The 19,482-nt window shown below is 38.0% G+C and overlaps 1 protein-coding gene across 6 annotated transcripts in view; it reads left to right on the top strand.

Annotated features, from left to right (window-relative positions):
- CCDC148 (coiled-coil domain containing 148) overlaps positions 1-19,482 on the top strand; it is a 265,676-nt gene that overhangs the window by 77,396 nt on the left and 168,798 nt on the right. For 3 of the 6 annotated variants that reach the window (XM_032638642.1, XM_032638644.1, XM_032638643.1), the window contains exons 2-3: positions 13,752-13,814; positions 14,745-14,866. In XM_032638642.1, the coding sequence (XP_032494533.1) occupies positions 13,752-13,814; positions 14,745-14,866 (185 nt within the window). Of the gene's footprint in view, positions 1-13,751; positions 13,815-14,744; positions 14,867-19,482 lie in introns of those variants that run through there. The other 3 variants (XM_032638646.1, XM_032638645.1, XM_032638647.1) reach the window with 2 other exon arrangements.

Genomic DNA, 19,482 nt, shown 5'->3' on the forward strand with positions numbered 1-19,482 from the left:
ATCTGTAACACACATATATAGATACATACAAACACACAAATAGACACAGTGACCCCATAGTTTCCATTCCAAAATTTCAGCCATGAATCAGGTACAATAATACAAAAACCATCAGTTACAAAAGAAGTTGGATTCAAATTGAGTTTCTGGCAGATGGAACAAATCAAGGTAACCTGTTTAAATGGCTAAACCCTTTTTACTAATATTTACAGAGAAGACACTTAAAATTTGTGTTTGTCCTTAACAATTCAAGTTCTGAATTACCTATTGCCCTTTCGTTTTTAATAAGAGTTACCTTCCTGAAATTTGCATTTTTAAAAGATGGCCTAGATAAGAGTTCCAGGAGAAGACCAGGTAGAACATTTACATCTCAAAGGCACAGGAGGATTAATGCAAGTTCCTCCTAGGAAGACTGTTCTCTGAAGGCCAGAATATTTTACTTAAAAGCCTCTTAAGATAAATAGGGAAGGTTTGGGGAGTGGTAAAAAGATTGGTGTGCTTTGAATTGTCTCTGGAGCCACAGCTCTTTAGATTTGTAAAACCAGGACACTTAGTTTTAATTCCTCAAAGAATTGGGTGGCCACCTCAATGATATCAAAGGACTGATAGACACATTCACTTAGGTTGGAATGTTTTTCTTTCCTTTATTTAGCATAGGGGAGAAGGCCAAAACAAAAAATTCTAACAGGATCTGAATATCAGCTAGGGTCAGTTTAGTCAGACCAGTGGCCTCCCATCTCATCTATTTACAAAAATTTTGAGGATCCGCCCTGGGTTTAAGAAATTCTTTGTGGCCCTTAGTATGGTCTCAGTATGGTCTGAAGAGGCTCACCTATAGCCTCAGGTGGTCCTGTTTTTAAAGGTAACCATTTAATAGTCTCTTCAGAGAGGAATGGCAATTCAGAGGATTACTAGAATGAGCACTCAAATAAAGGAGAATAGAGGGGAGCAGTAGTTACATCGGTCATAATTTTTGTTTGCTTTTAGGTACATTTTATATCTTTAATCTTTCATTAGCCTGCTACAACAAATCCTTCAATGAGGCTATTTTCACATTTTGAAGCCTTTTGGGACTTCTGTATATCAATTTAAATAGGTACAATATTTTAAGATTATAGTGAAACAGGAGGGAAGGAGGCAGGGCACAACTTTTAAAAGAATGACATAGCCATAGGACATGACGAAAACCGGTTAGAACCAACTAGGTCCAATATGGCAGAAGATTTGACTTCCAGTGGACCTTGAGCCTCATTATATTCTCATTATAATACATTAGCATAAGCTAAGTGACAGACCCACCAGTGCCATGACAGTTCCCAGGTGACCATCAAAGATCAAAAAGTGGGCAGTGGCCCAATTCCTGGAAATCTCCACCCCCTCTCCAAAATAGTTGAAATAATCCTCCTGCTCTTTAGCCTATGAAGTTACCCAGCCCATAAAAGCTAACCAAGCCATACTTCAGGGCCTCTCACCTTCTGAGATGGCCCACACTCTGTGGAGTGTTTTTCTCTCTAAATAAAGCCACTTCTTACCTATCACTTTGTCTCTCTCTGAATTCCTTCTGTGATGAGACATCAAGAACCTGAGCTTCATTAAGTCCTGAGACCAGGTGTGTGATCTCAATTAAAAGACCACGGGTTCAAGTCCCAGTCTGGGTTTTGGCTGAGTTTGAGTCCTAATCTGAGTTGCACAGTTTCAATAGCTTTCTAAAATTTTAACAATTTAAAAGTTTTTCCAATTCAGAAGATCCAAGCATCTAGCCCTACAAATATTTTCTCCTGATAATATAATTTTAGAAATGAAGAAAACTCTTACCTCTCTTGTTTATAGTAGACCCTGCAGGCAGAGATCCAGGAGACTGCCATGGTAAGAACTTACCTTCTGCTGGCTTTCTCTAACTCTGTATCCAAAAATCAGTATTGGAGTGCCAAAAGACCCCCATCTTGGCCATTTCAGGGAGGAATTTCTTTTTGTTACTGAACTCAGGTCTGGCTGCTCGCTCCTTGAAGCCAATACTTCAGAGGCAAGTATTGGTAAAAAGGAAAGTTTGCTTTATTCAGGATGCCAGCAACTGAGAGAGAAGGCAGACTCCTGTCCAAAGACCAACTCCCCACTGTTGATCAGTGGGCAAGACCTTTTAAAGGGGAGTTTCAGGGGTGTATAGGCAGAGGGAAGGGGCTACATGCAGAACAGCACACAGTCAGCTCCGACAGTCATCTTGAAATTAGTCATGCAGTGGTCTGATCAGTATCATCTTGATTGTTTTAATTACAGCTAATCTTCAGTCACAGGATCAATTTTTTCCCATTTCCTTGAGGCCAGTTCTCACAATTGAGGCAGCTAATGTCATGGCTTATGTCTGGTCATCATGTAGTTAAATTCTTCCACCTGGTGGGGGTTTCAGTATCTACAAAACAGCTCAAAGGATATGGCTCAGAATATTATCTATAGCCCTTGAAGAGGAACTAAATGTCCTTGACTTTGTTTAATGACTAAGCTATTATTATTTTGTCCTGTTTTATTGCTTTCCTTTGCTTCTGCATTTTCTCATTTGTCTGATTAAATTTATTCTTTGGCTAAAGTTTTTCTGCAGACAAGAGGCAGGCAGAGGACAGGGGGTAGGGGGTTATTCTGTCATGAGAAGGCTCCATAGGGTCTTGCTCCATTTCACTTTAATTCCCAACTAGGTATTAATAAGTACTTGCAAGCATGCATAAACCCAGCTGGAATCCCCATAGGTAGCCGTCCTCAAGGGAGCTACTTCACCTTTGAGGAACAATTTCCCATGATCAACTTGGGAGCCTAATTTATTTATTTTATTTTTATTTATTTATTTTTTTAATAAGCAAAGCATCCTGAGTACATTCATTTTTATTTTTTTCCAAGACAGACTTTCTGGATATGTAGGAGCCAAAGTTCTGTTACAGTTCTTTTTTTTTTTTTTTTTTTTTGTAACATCTTTATTGGAGTATAATTGCTTTACAATGGTGTGTTAGTTTCTGCTGTATAACACAGTGAATCAGCTATACATATACATATATCCCCATGTCCCCTTCCTCTTGCGTCTCCCTCCCCCTCTCCCTATCCCACCCCTCTAGGTGGTCACAAAGCACCAAGCTGATCTCCCTGTGCTATGAGGCTGCTATCCACTAGCTATCTATTTTACATTTGGTAGTGTATATATGTCCATGCCACTCTCTCACTTTGTCCCAGGTTACCTTTCCCCCTACCCGTGTCCACAAGTCCATTCTCTACATCTGCATCTTTATTCCTGTCCTGCCCCTAGGTTCTTCAGAAGCATTTTCTTTTTAGATTCCATATATATGTGTTAGCATACAGTATGTGGTTTTCTCTTTCTGACTTACTTCACTCTGTATGACAGACTCTAGATCCATCCACCTCAGTACAAATAGCTCAATTTCATCTCTTTTTATGGCTGAGTAATATGGGGAGCCTAATTTAGATATGAGCTATCATCTGAACAATGTTCTGAGGACAGTGTGGTGGATTGAATGTGTGCTGCTTCTGAGTCTAGCTCCCCAAGGAGTTGCCCTTGCATCTATTCATTTTATGTATCTCTGTTTCTACCTCCAGCAGTCTAAAACTGCTGCAGGTGCTCAGAGCACTGAAGACCACTCTTTATCCCGTGTGTCCCTGGAAGAGCAGTATTTACTTAATCGTTATAGTGGGGCTTCCCTGTAAGACCACTGTACATCATGAGGATTAATCTTCAGACACTTCTGCTAGGTTCTCAATCACCTGAGAACACCTTGTGGCTGGAACGAGCAAATGTGCCTTGTTTTTTGGAGATGAATAATTCAGTCTCTCATTTCACTAACAATATTTTGTTCAGATCAAATGTCAACTTTTTTTTTTTTTTCAATTTAAGCGAAATTTAACAAAACCAGCCACCCATGCATTCCTGGACCTCCTACTCAGATCGCCCTAGGTCTCTGCCTAGGAAATTCAACAGTACCCCCCAAGACTCCAAGTCCTTCGTAAAAACAGCTCAAATATGATTTTTATAATCATCATTTAAAAGCAATGAGATCTGGATATCAGGGGTACTCACTGGAACATCTGAGGAGTACTGGTGGGGCTCAGTGGATCCATGCTGGTATCAGGTCTTCATTCGGCGTAGACTCCAAGTGTCCTCTGGCATTTTCTTCTGATACCCTGCCAACTACACCATGCATATGTCAATGAAAAAATTAATTAATAGTCAATCTAGGTATAAAGTCATATTCCTTGCCTCAACACCTTGTCTCCCAATTTATTGGCCTGTCGTGCAGCGAGCAGAATGAGCTTGGACTCCGTAACAAGTTGTCAGGAGACCTTCAAGATGGCGGAGGAGTAAGACGTGGAGATCACCTTCCTCCCCACAAACACATCAGAAATACATCTACATGTGGAACAGCTCCTACAGAACACCTACTGAATGCAGGCAGAAGACCACAGGCCTCCCAAAAGGCAAGAAACTTGCCACGTACCTGGGTAGGGCAAAAGAAGAAAGGAAAAACAGAGACAAAAGAATAGGGATGGGACCTGCACCAGTGGGAGGGAGCTGTGAAGGAGGAAATGTTTCCACACACTAGAAGCCCCTTTGCGGGCAGAGACTGTGGGTGGCGGAGGGGGAAGCTTCGGAGCCGCGGAGGAGAGCACAGCAACAGGGGTGCGGAAGGCAAAGCGGAGAGATTCCCACACGGAGGATCAGGGCCGAGCGGCACTCACCTGCCTGAGAGGCTTGTCTGCTCTCCCCTCTGGGGCGGGTGGGGACTGGGAGCTGAGGCTCAGGCTTTGGAGGTCACATCCCAGGGAGAGGACTGGGGTTGGCTGCATGAACACAGCCTGAAGGGCTAGTGCGCCACAGCTAGCCGGGAAGGAGTCCGGGAAAAAGTCTGGAACTGCCTAAAAGGCAAGAGACTTTTTCTTGCCACTTTGTTTTGTGGTACGCAAGGAGAGGGGATTCAGAGCGCCACCTAAATGAGCTCCAGAGACGGGTGCGAACCACAGATATCAGTGAGGGCACCAGAGATGGGGATGAGGCGCTAAGGCTGCTGCTGCAGCCACCAAGAAGCCTGTGTGCAAGCACAGGTCACTATCCACACCTCCCCTCCTGGGAACCTATGCAGCCTGCCACTGCCAGGGTCCTGTGATCCAGGGACAACTTCCCCGGGAGAACACATGGCACACCTCAGCCTGGTGCAATATCATGCCAGCCTCTGTCGTCACAGGTTCGCCCCGCATTCCGTACCTCTCCCTCCCCCCGGCCTGAGTGAGCCAGAGCCCACTAATCAGCTGCGACTTTAACCCCATCCTGTCTGGGCAGGAATAGATACCCTCAGGTGACCTACATGCAAAGGCAGGGCCAATCCAAAGCTGAACCCAAGGAGCTGTGTGAACAAAGAAGAGAAAGGGAAATCTCTTCCAGCAACCTCAGGAGCAGCAGATTAAATCTCCACAATCAACTTGATGTACCCTGCATCTGTGGAATACCTGAATAGACAACCAATCATCCCAAAATTGAGACGGTGGACTTTGGGAGCAACCATAGACTTGGGGTTTGCTGTATGCGACTGACTGGTTTCTGCTTTTATGTTTATCTTAGTTTACTATTTAGAGTTTATTATCATCGGTAGATTTTTTTTATTGATTTAGTTGTTCTCTTCCCTTTTTTTAAAAAATATATAGATGTGTATATCTTTTTCCTTTTTCTCTTTTTGTGAGTGTGTATTTTTATGCTTCCTAGGGTGGTTTTGTCCGTATAGCTTTGCTTTTGCCATTTGTCCTAGTGTTCTGTCTGTCCGTTTTTTTTTCTTCTTGTTTTTTTCTTAGTATAGTTTTTAGCGCTTGTTATCTTTGGTGCATTTCTTTTTTGGTTTGGCTGCTCTCTTCTTTCTTTCTTTTATTTACTTTTAATTTATTTTATTTTTAACAATTTTCTTATTTTTTATTTTAAAAACTATTTCTTTTTATTTTATTTTTTTCTTTCTTTCTTTCCTTTATTCTCCCTTTTCTTCTGAGCCATGTGGCTGACAGTATCTTGGTGCTCTGGCTGGGTTTCAGGCCTGTGCCTCTGAGGTGGAAGAGCTGAGTTCAGGGCATTGGTCCACCAGAGACCTCCTGGCTCCATGTAATATCAAATGGTGAAAGCTCTCCCAAGATCTCCATCTCAACGCTAAGACCCAGCTCCCCTCAATGATCAGCAAGCTCCAGTGCTGGACACCCCACGCCAAACAACTAGCAAGACAGGAACACAACCCAACTCATTAGCAGAGAGGCCACCCAAAATCATAATAAGGTCACAGACACCCCAAAACACACCACCAGACATGGTCCTGCCCACCAGAAAGACAAGATCCAGCCTCATCCACCAGAACACAGGCACTAGTCCCCTCCATCAGGAAGCCCACACAACCCACTGTACCAAACTTAGCCACTGGGGGCAGACAGCAAAAACAATGGGAACTACGAACCTGCAGCCTGCGAAAAGTAGACCGCAAACACAGTAAGTTAAGCAAAATGAGAAGACAGAGAAACACACAGCAGATGAAAGAGCAAGGTAAAAACCCACCAGACCAAACAAATGAAGAGGAAATAAGCAGTATACCTGAAAAGAATTCAGAGTAATGATAGTAAAATAATCCAAAATCTTGGAAATAGAATGGAGAAAATACAAGAAATGTTTAACAAGGACCTAGAGGAACTAAAGAGCAAACAAAAAATGATGAACAACAAAATAAATGAAATTAAAAATTCTCTAGAAGGAATCAGTAGCAGAGTAACTGAGGCAGAAGAACGGATAAGTGACCTGGAAAATAAAATAGTGGAAATAACTACTGCAGAGCAGAATAAAGAAAAAAGAATGAAAACAATTGAGGATAGTCTTGGAGACATCTAGGACAACATTAAATCCACCAACACTCGAATTATAGGGGTCCCAGAAAAAGAGAAAAAGAAAGGGACTGAGAAAATATTTGAAGAGATTATAGTTGAAAACTTGCCTAATATGGGAAAGGAAATAGTTAAACAAGTCTAGGAAGCACAGAGAGTCCCATACAGGATAAAGCCAAGGAGAAACATGCCAAGACACATATTAATCAAACTATCCACAATTAAATACAAAGGAAATATATTAAAAGCAGCAAGGGAAAAATGACAAATAACATACACGGTAATTCCCATAAGATTAACAGCTGATCTTTCAGCAGAAACTCTGCAAGCCAGAAGGGACTGGCAGGACATATTTAAAGTGATGAAAAGGAAAAACCTACAACCAAGATTACTCTACCCAGCAAAGATCTCATTCAGATTAGATGGAGAAATTAAAACCGTTAGAGACAAGCAAAAGCTAAGAATTCAGCACGAAAAACGCAGCTTTACAACACGTGCTAAAGGAACTTCTCTAGGCAGGAAATACAAGAGAAGGAAAAGACCTACAATAACAAACCCAAAAGAATTAAGAAAATGGTAATAGGAACATGCATATCGATAGTTACCTTAAATGTAAATGGATTAAATGCTCCAGCCAAAAGACGTAGACTGGCAGAATGGATACAAAAACAAGATGCGTATATATGCTGTCTACAAGACACCCACAGACCTAGGTACATACAGACTGAAAGTGAGGGGATGGAAAAAGATATTCCATGTAAATGGAAATCAAAAGAAAGCTGGAGTAGCACTTCTTATATCAGACAAAATAGACTTTAAAATAAAGACTATTAGAAGAGACAAAGAAGGACACTACATAATGATCAAGGGATCAGTCCAAGAAGAAGATATAACAATTTAAAATATTTATGCACCCAAAATAGGAGCACCTAGATATATAAGACAAATGCTAACAGCCATAAAAGGGGAAATCAACGGTAACACAATCATAGTAGGGGACTTTAACACCCCACTTTCACCAATGGACAGATCATCCAAAATGAAAATAAATAAGGAAACACAAGCTTTAAATGATACATTAAACAAGATGGACTTAATTGATATTTATAGGACATTCCATCCAAAAACAACAGAATACACTTTCTTCTCAAGGGCTCATGGAACATTCTCCAGGATAGATCATATCCTGGGTCACAAATCAGACCTTGGTAAATTTAAGAAAATTGGAATAGTATCAAGTACCTTTCAACCACAATGCTATGAGACTAGATATCAATTACAGTAAAAAATCTGTAAAAAATACAAACACATGGAGGCTAAACAATACACTACTTAATAACCAAGAGATCACTGAAGAAATCAAAAAATACCTAGAAACAAATGACAGTGAATACTTGACGACCCAAAACCTATGGGATGCAGCAAAAGCAGTTCTAAGAGGGAAGTTTATAGCAATACAATCCTACCTCAAGAAACAAGAAACATCTCAAATAAAGAACGTAACCTTACACCTAAAGCAATTAGGAAAAGAAGAACAAACCAAAAAAAAAAAAAAAAAAAAAAACCCAAAGTTAGCAGAAGGAAAGAAATCATAATGATCAGATCAGAAATAAATGAAAAAGAAATGAAGGACACAATAGCAAAGATCAATAAAACTAAAAGCTGCTTATTTGAGAAGATAAAGAAAATTGATAAACCATTAGCCAGACTCATCAAGAAAAAAGGGAGAAGACTCAAATCAACAGAATTAGAAATGAAAAAGGAGGAGTAACAACTGACACTGCAGAAATACAAAGGATCAAGAGAGATTACTACAAGCAACTCTATGCCAATAAATTGGACAACCTGGAAGAAATGGACAAATTCTTAGAAAAGCACAACCTTCAGAGACTGAACCAGGAAGAAATAGAAAATATAAACAAACCAATCACAAGCACTGAAATTGAGACTGTGATTAAAAATCTTCCAATGAACAAAGCCCAGGAACAGATGGCTTCACAGGCGAATTCTATCAAACATTTAGAGAAGAGCTAATACTTATCCTTTTCAAACTCTTCCAAACTATAGCAGAGGGAGGAACACTCCCAAAGTCATTCTAGAGGCCACCATCACCCTGATACCAAAACCAGACAAAGATGTCACAAAGAAAGAAAACTACAGTCCAATATCACTGAGGAACATAGATGCAAAAGTCCTCAACAAAATACTAGCAAACAGAATCCAACAGCACATTAAAAGGATCATATACCATGATCAAGTGGTGTGTATCCCAAGAATGCAAGGATTCTTCAATATATGCAAGTCAGTCAATGTGATACACCATATTAACAAATTGAAGGATAAAAACCATATGATCATCTTAATAGATGCAGAAAAAGCTTTTGACAAAATTCAACACCCATTTATCATAAAAACCCTTCAGAAAGTAGGCATAGAGGGAACTTTCTTCAACATAATAAAGGCCATATATGACAAGGCCATATATGACAAACCCACAGCCAACATCATTCTCAATGGTGAAGAACTGAAACCATTTCCACTAAGATCAGGAGGAACAAGACAAGGTTGTCCACTCTCACCACTATTATTCAACATAGTTTTGGAAGTTTTAGCCCCAGCAATCAGAGAAGAAAAAGAAATAAAAGGAATCCAAATTGCAAAAGAAGTAAAGCTGTCATTGTTTGCAGATGACATGGTACTATACACAGAGAATCCTAAAGATGCTACGAGAAAATTACTAGAGCTAATCAATGAATTTGGTAAAGTAGCAGGATCCAAAATTAATGTACAGAAATCTCTTGCATTCCTATACACTAATGATGAAAAATCTGAAAGAGAAATTAAGGAAACACTCCCATTTACCACTGCAACAAAAAGAATAAAATACCTAGGAATAAACCTACCTAAGGAGACAAAAGACCTGTATGCAGAAAACTATAAGACACTGATGAAAGAAATTAAAGATGATTCAAACAGATGGAGACATATACCATGCTCTTGGTTTGGAAGAATGAACACTGTGAAAATGACTATAGTACCCAAAGCAATCTACAGATTCAATGCAATCCCTATCAAACTACCAATGGCATTTTTCACAGAATCAGAACAAAAAACTTTACAATTTGTATGGAAACACAGAAGACTCTGAATAGCCAAAGCAATGTTGAGAAAGAAAAATGGAGCTGGAGGAATCAGACTCCTGGACTTCAGATTATACTACAAAGCTACAGTAATCAAGACAGTATGGTACTGGCACAAAAACAGAAATATAGATCTGTGGAATAGGATAGAAAGCCCAGAGATAAACCTACGCACATATGGTCACCTTAATTTTGATAAAGGAGGCAAGAATATACAATATAGAAAAGACAGCCTCTTCAATAAGTGGTTCTGGGAAAACTGGACAGCTACATGTAAAAGAATGAAATTATAACACTCCCTTACACCATACACAAAAATAAACTCAAAATGGATTAAAGACCTAAATGTAAGACCAGACACTATCAAACTCTTAGAGGAAAACATAGGCAGAACACTCTGACATAAATCACAGCAAGATCCTTTTGACCCACCTCCTAGAGAAATGGAAATAAAAGCAAAAATAAACAAATGTGACCTAATGAAACTTAAAAGGTTTTGCACAGCAAAGGAAACCATAAACAGGAGGAAAAGAAAACCTCCAAATGGGAGAATATATTTGCAAATGAAGCAACTGACCAAGGTTTAATCTCTAAAATATACAAGCAGGTCATGCAGCTCAATATCAAACAAACAAAAAATCCAATCCAAAAATGAGCAGAAGATCTAAATCGACATTTCGCCAAAGAAGATATACAGATTTCCAACAAACACATGAAAGGATGCTCAACATCTCTAATCGTTAGAGAAATGCAAATCAAAAGTACAATGAGGTATCATCTCACACCATTGAGAATGGCCATGATCAGAAAATCTACAAACAGTAAATGCTGGAGAGGTTGTGGAGAAAAGGGAACCCTCTTGCACTGTTGGTGAGAATATAAATTGATACAGCCACTATGGAGAACAGTATGGAGGTTCCTTAAAAAACTACAAATAGAACTACCATATGACCCAGCAATCCCACTACTGGGCATATACACTGAGAATACTATACTTCAAAAAGAGTCATGTACCACAATGTTCATTGCAGCTCTATTTACAATATCCAGGACATGTAAAACAACCTAAGTGTCCATTGACAGATGAATGGATAAAGAAGATGTGGCACATATATACTGTGAAATATTACTCGGCCGTAAAAGGAAACGAAATTGAGTTATTTGTAGTGAGGTGGATGGACCTAGAGTCTGTCATACAGAGTGAAGTAAGTCAGAAAGAGAAAATCAAATACTGTATACTAACACATATATATGGAATCTAAAAAAAAAAAAAATGGTTTTGCGGAACCTAGGGGCAGAACAGGAATAAAGCCACAGACGTTGAGAATGGACTTGAGGACACGGGGAGGCGGAAGGGTAAGCTGGGACGAAGTGAGAGAGTGGTATGGACATAGATACACTATGAAATGTAAAATCGATAGCTAGTGGGAAGAAGCTGCATAGCACACGGAGATCAGCTTGGTGCTTTGTGACCACCCAGAGGGGTGAGATAGGGAAGGTGGGAAGGAGACACAAGAGGGAGGAGATATGGGGATATACGTATATGTATAGCTGATTCACTTTGTTATAAAGCAGAGACTGACACACTGTTGTAAAACAATTATACTCCAATAAATATGTTAAAAAAATTCGTCAATCTAGAAATAAATGGACAACTTTATTTGAGCCATCCTGAAGATTATGTACCTGGAGACAGTCGTTCAGAAAGGTCTGAGGGCTGTTCCACCAGTTAGATGTCAAAGCACAGTTATATAAGGGTCTGAGACAAAGGGTTATAAGTCAAATGACAGATTACACAATCCAGATCTGTGCTTACAAAGCTAATAGTCGGTCATCATAACCCATTAAAAGATTAAGGAGAAAGGTGATCTCCTGAGGAGGTCTGGTTAATGCAGATGCACGTACTCTCTACAAGGGAGGGAAGAGGGCCAAGCAGGCAGATGAAAATTTTGTTTAAATTTTTTTTGTCTTGCCGTCAGATATAAATTTTATTTCATCAAGGTCATAGTTAAGTTTGAACCATATAGTGTTGGGGAAGAAGAATTTTCCTCTACCATTCTAGGTTCTTCTCGTTGTTCTAATAATTAAATTGACATGAGACAGATTAACAGGGGAAAATCACACTAAAGTTTAATAGCTTGTATACATGGGCGTGTCCCAGGAAAACTGAGTAAGTCGCCAAAATGACCAAAGCCCTTACCTTAAATACCAGAGGGAACTGCAAGTGGGAAGGCCTTGAAGCAGAATGAACTTGGTATGTTTAAGAAATAGAAAGACCAGTGTGGTTGGAATGTGTGAATGAGATGAGGGTAGAGAGATGATCAAAGGCAAGATCACCCAGGGCCTTATAGGCCATTTAAAGAAGTTTGGATACTATCTTAAAGGGTGTGGGTACAATTGAAGGGATTCAACAAGGTCAGCTTAGAGTTTTTAAGAGGTTACTTGGGCTGCTGTTTGGAGAATGCACTGTAACGGTACAAAGTAGAATGCCTCTGTCATCCAGGCAGGAGGTGATGGGGGCTTGAGGCAATGCAGGGACAGATTAGATGTGCACAATCTTCCAGAGTGAAAAAGAATCTTAAGGGATAGGATATGGGTATGAGTAGAAGGCAGATGCTATGAGGATTGTCAATATTATCAAAAGCTTGAAACAAGAGACCCTATAGAAATTACACACTGAGGTTTATCCCTATATTCCTAAAGCTGGTGAGCAATCTCCATGATTCTTGGTAACTTGGCAGAGTTTCTGAAAATCATGGACTTGTGTGACTTTTTCTTCCATTTAAGAAGATTTAGGTTACTGCAAAGGCCACTAGACATGATCAGTTCAACCTAGTAGATATGGAACGAAAATGTATGAAAAATGTGTTCTGCTATTTAAAGAACCACTTGACTAGTATCTTGCCCTGGGGGTGCCATAAAAAGATGTCAGTTCAGTTTGGTGCTCCTCAGGTTGGGTTCTTAGGAAGGAGATGCTGAGGCAGAGTTTGGAGTGCTAGATATTTATCAGGGATCCATACCTGTGAAAGGAAGAAGGGAGAAGCAAGATTGGGCAAATAAAAAACTCAATTTCAATGCATGTCCAACAAAGTGTGGGTCAACCCCGAAGGGAGCTCTGGAGCAAATATTGCCCATCAGAGTGACCTGCATTAAGCCCAAACTGCTGGTTCTTTACATCCTTGCCTCACTCTGTCATTGGGTATAGGCTACCCCAGGAATGGTGTGCCTTTGGGCGAGGCTGTTCTCTGCAGCTGAGTCCAACCCTGAAGCTGGTGACAGGTACGCATCAAGTGCTTTCTAGAAGTGGATTGCACATCCCCATATCCACCACAAGTACTGCATTGCTGAAGAGAAGTAATAAGTAATTTGCCTAGCTGCTTTATTCTTTAATTTAGGTATTTCTTTCCTCTCGAGAACTCAAGATAAAACATACACAAGTTTTTAATCACAAAATATTTACCAGTCACTGGGACAATCCAAGAGAGGGTAACGAAGAGATAAGAGATTGGTTGGAGAAACCAAGATCAGGAAAAGCAATCAGAAAAAACTAATGGAAGGAGGCTTCTAGGAGCAAAGAGAAATTTTAATAAAATACGTGGAGTTATGGCATCCGGTCCTGGACCTTATTTCAAAAATCACTACAATGAACATATCTTTAAAACAGTTTTTAAAATTACATTGTAAAATGTTATTAGCTCTCTTTTGTTTCCTTGACAGATATGGAAAACATGGATAAAAGAGACCGACCATTCATGACAGTTCAGAAAAATGATACCTCAGGTATTTTTTCTACTTCTAAGCCTGTTTTATGATTTATGGTGGATTATTGGTGATATAAAATTGGAATGTTGATTTTCAAAAGTTTAATAATGGAAGGTTCATTTTTTGGTCACATTGAAGATTTCTCCAGTTCCCTTACAATAGTCAGGCCAACCATTCTTTCCTGTGCTTGTCCTTAAATCGTTTGGGAGCTTCTTGCAGTCATGTGATCCATGATATACTTAATAAATCTTAATTGCCTTACATCGCACAGCTGAATTTTTCACATCATTGAGGCAATGATGCTTGAATTACCCAAATTTTTATACTTCATGCTACTTGGCCTTAGAGTATCCTCTACCTATATTTTACTTTATCAAAATAGTTAGTATCAAACTAAACTAGGACATTTTATATGCTTGGATGGAGAATGGCTGCCCAAACATTTTGTATCATTTTAATCTTATCTGGCCTATTAAATTTTTTAGGTTTCAGTTTCAACCTTTTTTCGTATTTAATTGAAATCAATTTTTCTAAGTTAAAAATGCAGCTATGACTTTAAAAATTCTATTTACTTAATTTGATTCATAAGACTGTGATACTTAAATATTCACAGTTGATGACTAACACATTTTAAATAAAAAGAATGGTCACACTTTGTAACTAGACAATATAATTTTCTAAAATTCTCAATGTGCTAACTTAAATGGAAGTATTCCTTTTATGCCCTTTTAGAAGTAATTTTATGCAAGGAATATAGTGGTAATATTTTTTAAATTTCCAGAAATTGAGGTTCAAATATACTACAAATATTGCAATATATTACTTCTCATATTTGCTTAAAAATCTTTAAAAATAAGACCTGCAGTCAACATGTTGCCATAACTCTATTTTGACTTCCAATAACATAATACTATTTCTTTGTCATTTTCTGTTTTTGATGAAAAACAGATAATCTGGTATTTCGTATGAAAAACGAAATGAGAAGCACCAAGTATAAACCAGTAGACTATCAACAATTGCATGCATTAACTGAAGCAAAAAAATTAGCTTCTGCCTCTACGGAGCTAAAGGTTAGAAGTTTGTGTGTGTGTGTGTGTGTGTGTGTGTGTGTGTGTGTGTGTTTTCTAGTTTTGGAAAATTGAATTGCTAGAAAGTAAAATGGTAGTTACAATGAAATGTGAAAATGAATAACATTCTAAATAGTTTTTAGAATCTTCCAACTATTGGTAATAGTAACTTTTTTTTCCTATTTCTTTATTTTTTTGGTTGTGTTGGGTCTTCGTTGCTGTATGTGCACTTTATTTGTGGCGAGCGGGGGCTACTCTTTGTTGCGGTGCGTGGGCTTCTCACTGCGGTGGCTTCTCTTGTTGTGGAACACAGGCTCTAGGCGCATGGGCTTCAGTAGTTGCAGCACACAGGCTCAGTAGTTGTGGCTTGAGGGCTCAGTAGTTGTGACTTCTGGGCTCTAGAGTGCAGGATCAGTAGTTGTGGCGCACGGGCTTAGTTGCTCCACGGCATGTGGGATCTTCCTGGACCAGGGCACAAACCCGTGTCCCCCTGCACTGGCAGGCAGATTCTTAACCACTGCACCACCAGGGAAGCCCTGTGAATAGCAACATTTATTGAATGCTCTCAGACACTGTGCTATGTAGTCTACATGCATTACTCATTTAATGTTCTTAACAACCCCATGAGGCCTGAATTCAACTTTATTTTTAGAAAGATAGCTATCTCATTAATTTTCAACAATTTCTAACATAATCTAAAAAAAATTAAAATTGCTAGTAAGTGCTAGCCATGGATTATCATCTAATTTAAAGCTCCTTCTGCAACACCATACAAAGTATGCCCCCAGGTGCCTCTCTTTTCTCGAATTCCCTTTTTGCCCTGATCTAAGAAGAGGTGAGCCTCGACTAGATTTGAAAGAGGTTTATGTGCAAGTGATTGTGCACAGTATTTTAGGACCATGGATGGGTTTAGGATTATTCAGGCAGTATGTTTCCCTCTTATGCAAATAATAGAGTACATTATAAACAGCATTTTCGTTGCTTGGTTAAATTAAAAAATCTGGTTTAGCAAAGCAACATATTAAGCAATTTACAAGCTTTCATGTGTATTTAATATTTTTGTGTTATATTAGTTTTACATAGCTTTTTATTGTTAATGTCTTTTTAAAAAGGCAACTCTCATGATTTCAAGGCACATTTGATACCCTATTCTGGGGAAATTACCATATATTCATGAGCTATGTCTCCTCAAACTAAGGAGACCACTTAAAAAGTAGGGCACTCACTATTTGTTTGTTTCAGATATAGCTTTAAAATAATTTAATGTTATTCAAAGAAATTTTATGGCAAAATCACTTACATAACTATCATCCTAATAAAACTATTTTCATATTTCTGACTTCTGTACTGATCTGTTGTATATATACCATCTATACACATATGTATTGATACATATAATAAATACTTATTATGTGCCTTGAATATATAATGGTGAACAATATATAACACCTACCCTCATGGGGTGTACTATTTGCAGGAGAGAGGGAGGAGAGAAGCCAGTGTTTATCAAATAAGCCCTGAAATAAAATTATATTAAATATAAACTCCAATAAAAAAGGCTGTCTGGTGTATAATAACAGGACTTGATCCTAATTGGGTGGGAAGGCTTTTCCAAGGAAGTAACATTGTAATTGGAATCTCAAGGACAATAAGAATTAGCCAAACAAAAACAGGAGTGATGAGTACTCCAAATAGAAAAAGATGCATACCTTATCACATTCCAATTTTTGGATATTTAGGTTGTATCCAAGTTTGTGATATTGGAAATCATGTTTCCGTAAATATCTTCATGCATAGACACTTTATGTGGATAAATTCCCGTGATTGGGATGTCTGAGCCAAAAAGTATGAATGTTTTTTAGTTCTCTCCCAAAATACTGTTGTACTAAAGTTGCCACTACAAACGTTTTGTCTGCACCCTTTTCAGTATTGGAATGTGTACAGTTGACTCTTGAGCAATGTGAGGCTTAGGGGTGCTGACCATCTATTGGAAGAAAATCTGTGTATAATTTATAGTTAGCCCTCCTAGTCAGCCCTCTGAATCCAAGGTTGCTCTATATCTATGGCTCTACATCCTCAGATTTAACCAGCTGCAGATTGTGTGATACTGTAGTATTTAGTGAAAAAAATGCACGTATAAGTGGACCCATGCAGTTCAAACCTGTGTTGTTTAAGGTTGACTGTACATATATGTTCATATATATATTCCAAATATTATCTATATAACTGTTCATCCATCTGTCTGTCCATCTGTCCATCCATCTATTCCTCTATCCAGATGCACATTTTGGATGAATGGGGAATCATTGAATGTTAAAATCAATATTTGGTCAAAGTGAATTTCTCTTTGATGATAGGATTTCTATCAAAGAGTAAACATATTTAAAATTTTAAATTATTAATGTGGTTTTTTGAGTTTGACATTAAGTTCAGGGACAATAATTTCTTAGCACTGTCAGCTAACTATAGTGCTTCTCTGGTCACTGTGTTATACATTTATGAGATTAAATGGATGATCACTCTCAACTGACATTTTAAATAACACCAATAACCTTTTTTGTTCACAGAATATCATTCATGAAGAAGCTTTTTAGTTATATATTTTCTAGAAATAACTTGGTACCTGGGATTCATAGCTTGGCAAATCTCAAAAAATCTCTTGCCATCAACTACTGAAAATGGTTCACATTCTGTAGCAATCATTTTGACAAGCTTTTTTGCTTCCATTTTTAGTCTCCATCAATTCATAATAATAAATAATTTTCCTTTTAAAGCATTTTTGTAATATCCGTTGTTTAGAATTTGGTCAGTGAGAACAAAATGTGTCCTGGATACCTCATCATTTTCAAACAGTCTTCTTTCCTTTATACAATCTTCATTTTTTATTATATCTAGTTTAAGGAAGATTTATTGGGAATGTCATTTTCATGATTTTTGGATTCTTCCCTTCTCGTTTAATTTAGAGATATAAACTTGACATTTTGCTTTTAATTTTTTCTTGTAAGATGTGAGCAATTCCCAAATAGGGCTTTTTCTTGAAAGATACATGGCTTAAATGGAATTAGATAACTGAAAATTAAATACAATTCTTAAAATTTAGTTTGTTTAATGTTATGAATGCTAATATATCAAACAGCCTACATCAACTGGAATTATGATAATATTGTCTCTGTTATCCTTTCTTATATTATTGTTTAGCATTTTATGAAATATGTGTTGACTGAAGAATATTTTATTCTTAATGTTACATAGTTAACACATTCTCTCTTAATATTTGTATTATCAGTCAACTCCCAATTTTTTTTTACTAATTAAATATGCCCATTTTTTTGCACATGAAATTAACAGCTTTAACAATCATTATTACTACGACACTTTACTGTGACAATATTAAATGTAAATATACTCAAGCTGAATGATAGAATGTTAACATTTAAAGCACATAAGAAGGACTTCCCTGGTTGCGCAGTGGTTAAGAACCTGCCTGCCAATGCAGGGGAGACGGGTTCGATCCCTGGTCTGGGAAGATCCCACATGCCACGGAGCAAATAAGCCCATGCGCCACAGCTACTGAGCCCGCGTGCCACAACTACTGAAGCCCATGCTCCTAGAGCCCATGCTTCACAACTAGAGAAGTCACCGCAATGAGATGCCCATGCACTGCAATGAAGAGTAGCCTCCATTTGCTGCAACTAGAGAAAGCCCGTGCACAGCAACGAAGACACAATGCGGCCAAAAATTAATTAATTAATTAATTTTTTTAAAAGCACATAAGATTTTTGCTTCAAGTTACATCTAGAATGCTTAGCTATATTTGAAAAGAAATTAACAGTATTTTTAATTAAAAATAAATTAGGAAGTCTTGCCTGATTCGTTTGGCTGGTATTGTTATACTGATTAGATGTGATAGTGACCTATATAATTGCTGTGTTATTGATCATGCACAAATTCCAGGATGCCAGATGAGCCACTGATGTGCACATTGAGTAATCTAGTCTTTCAAAGGCTGAGACTGAACCTGAAGCCAAATAGTAGATGTGAGCTGAAAATTGAGACCAATTTTTGGTACATTATATGTTAACTGTTCATTCCCAGTTTAAGTACAAAAGAGATCTTTACAATTATTTTTATTTGAATTTCTTTGCTTAGCAAGAATGAATATTTCTTGTCCAACTCAAGTAATCCATCTACTAGTTCTTTTTTTTAAACACTATATTATGGAAAATTGCAAAAATATGCAAAATTGGAGTGAATGGTATGATTAATCTCCACGTAACATTATCCAGCTTCAACTATGAACAACTCTTGGCCGTTATTTCTTCTGTACTCCCACCTACGACTTCCCTCTGCACCAGATTATTTTGAAATTTCAGACATCATAATATTCACCATAAATATTTCAGCAGTATCTCTAAAAGATTAGGGCTATAAAACCCCAAACCCTACAATACCATTACATTAAGATGTTCATGATTTCTTAATAATTTCAAATAATCAGTGTTAAATTTCCCTGATTGTCTCCAAATTTTTTTCTTAAAGTTTATTCAAATTAGTATCTAAATAATATCCATATATTACAATTGATTTTAATTTTTTAGGTTTCCTCCTCCATCCTCTTG

Source organism: Phocoena sinus, chromosome 7 (genome assembly GCF_008692025.1).
Source record: "Phocoena sinus isolate mPhoSin1 chromosome 7, mPhoSin1.pri, whole genome shotgun sequence".
NCBI classification, from domain to species: domain Eukaryota; kingdom Metazoa; phylum Chordata; class Mammalia; order Artiodactyla; family Phocoenidae; genus Phocoena; species Phocoena sinus.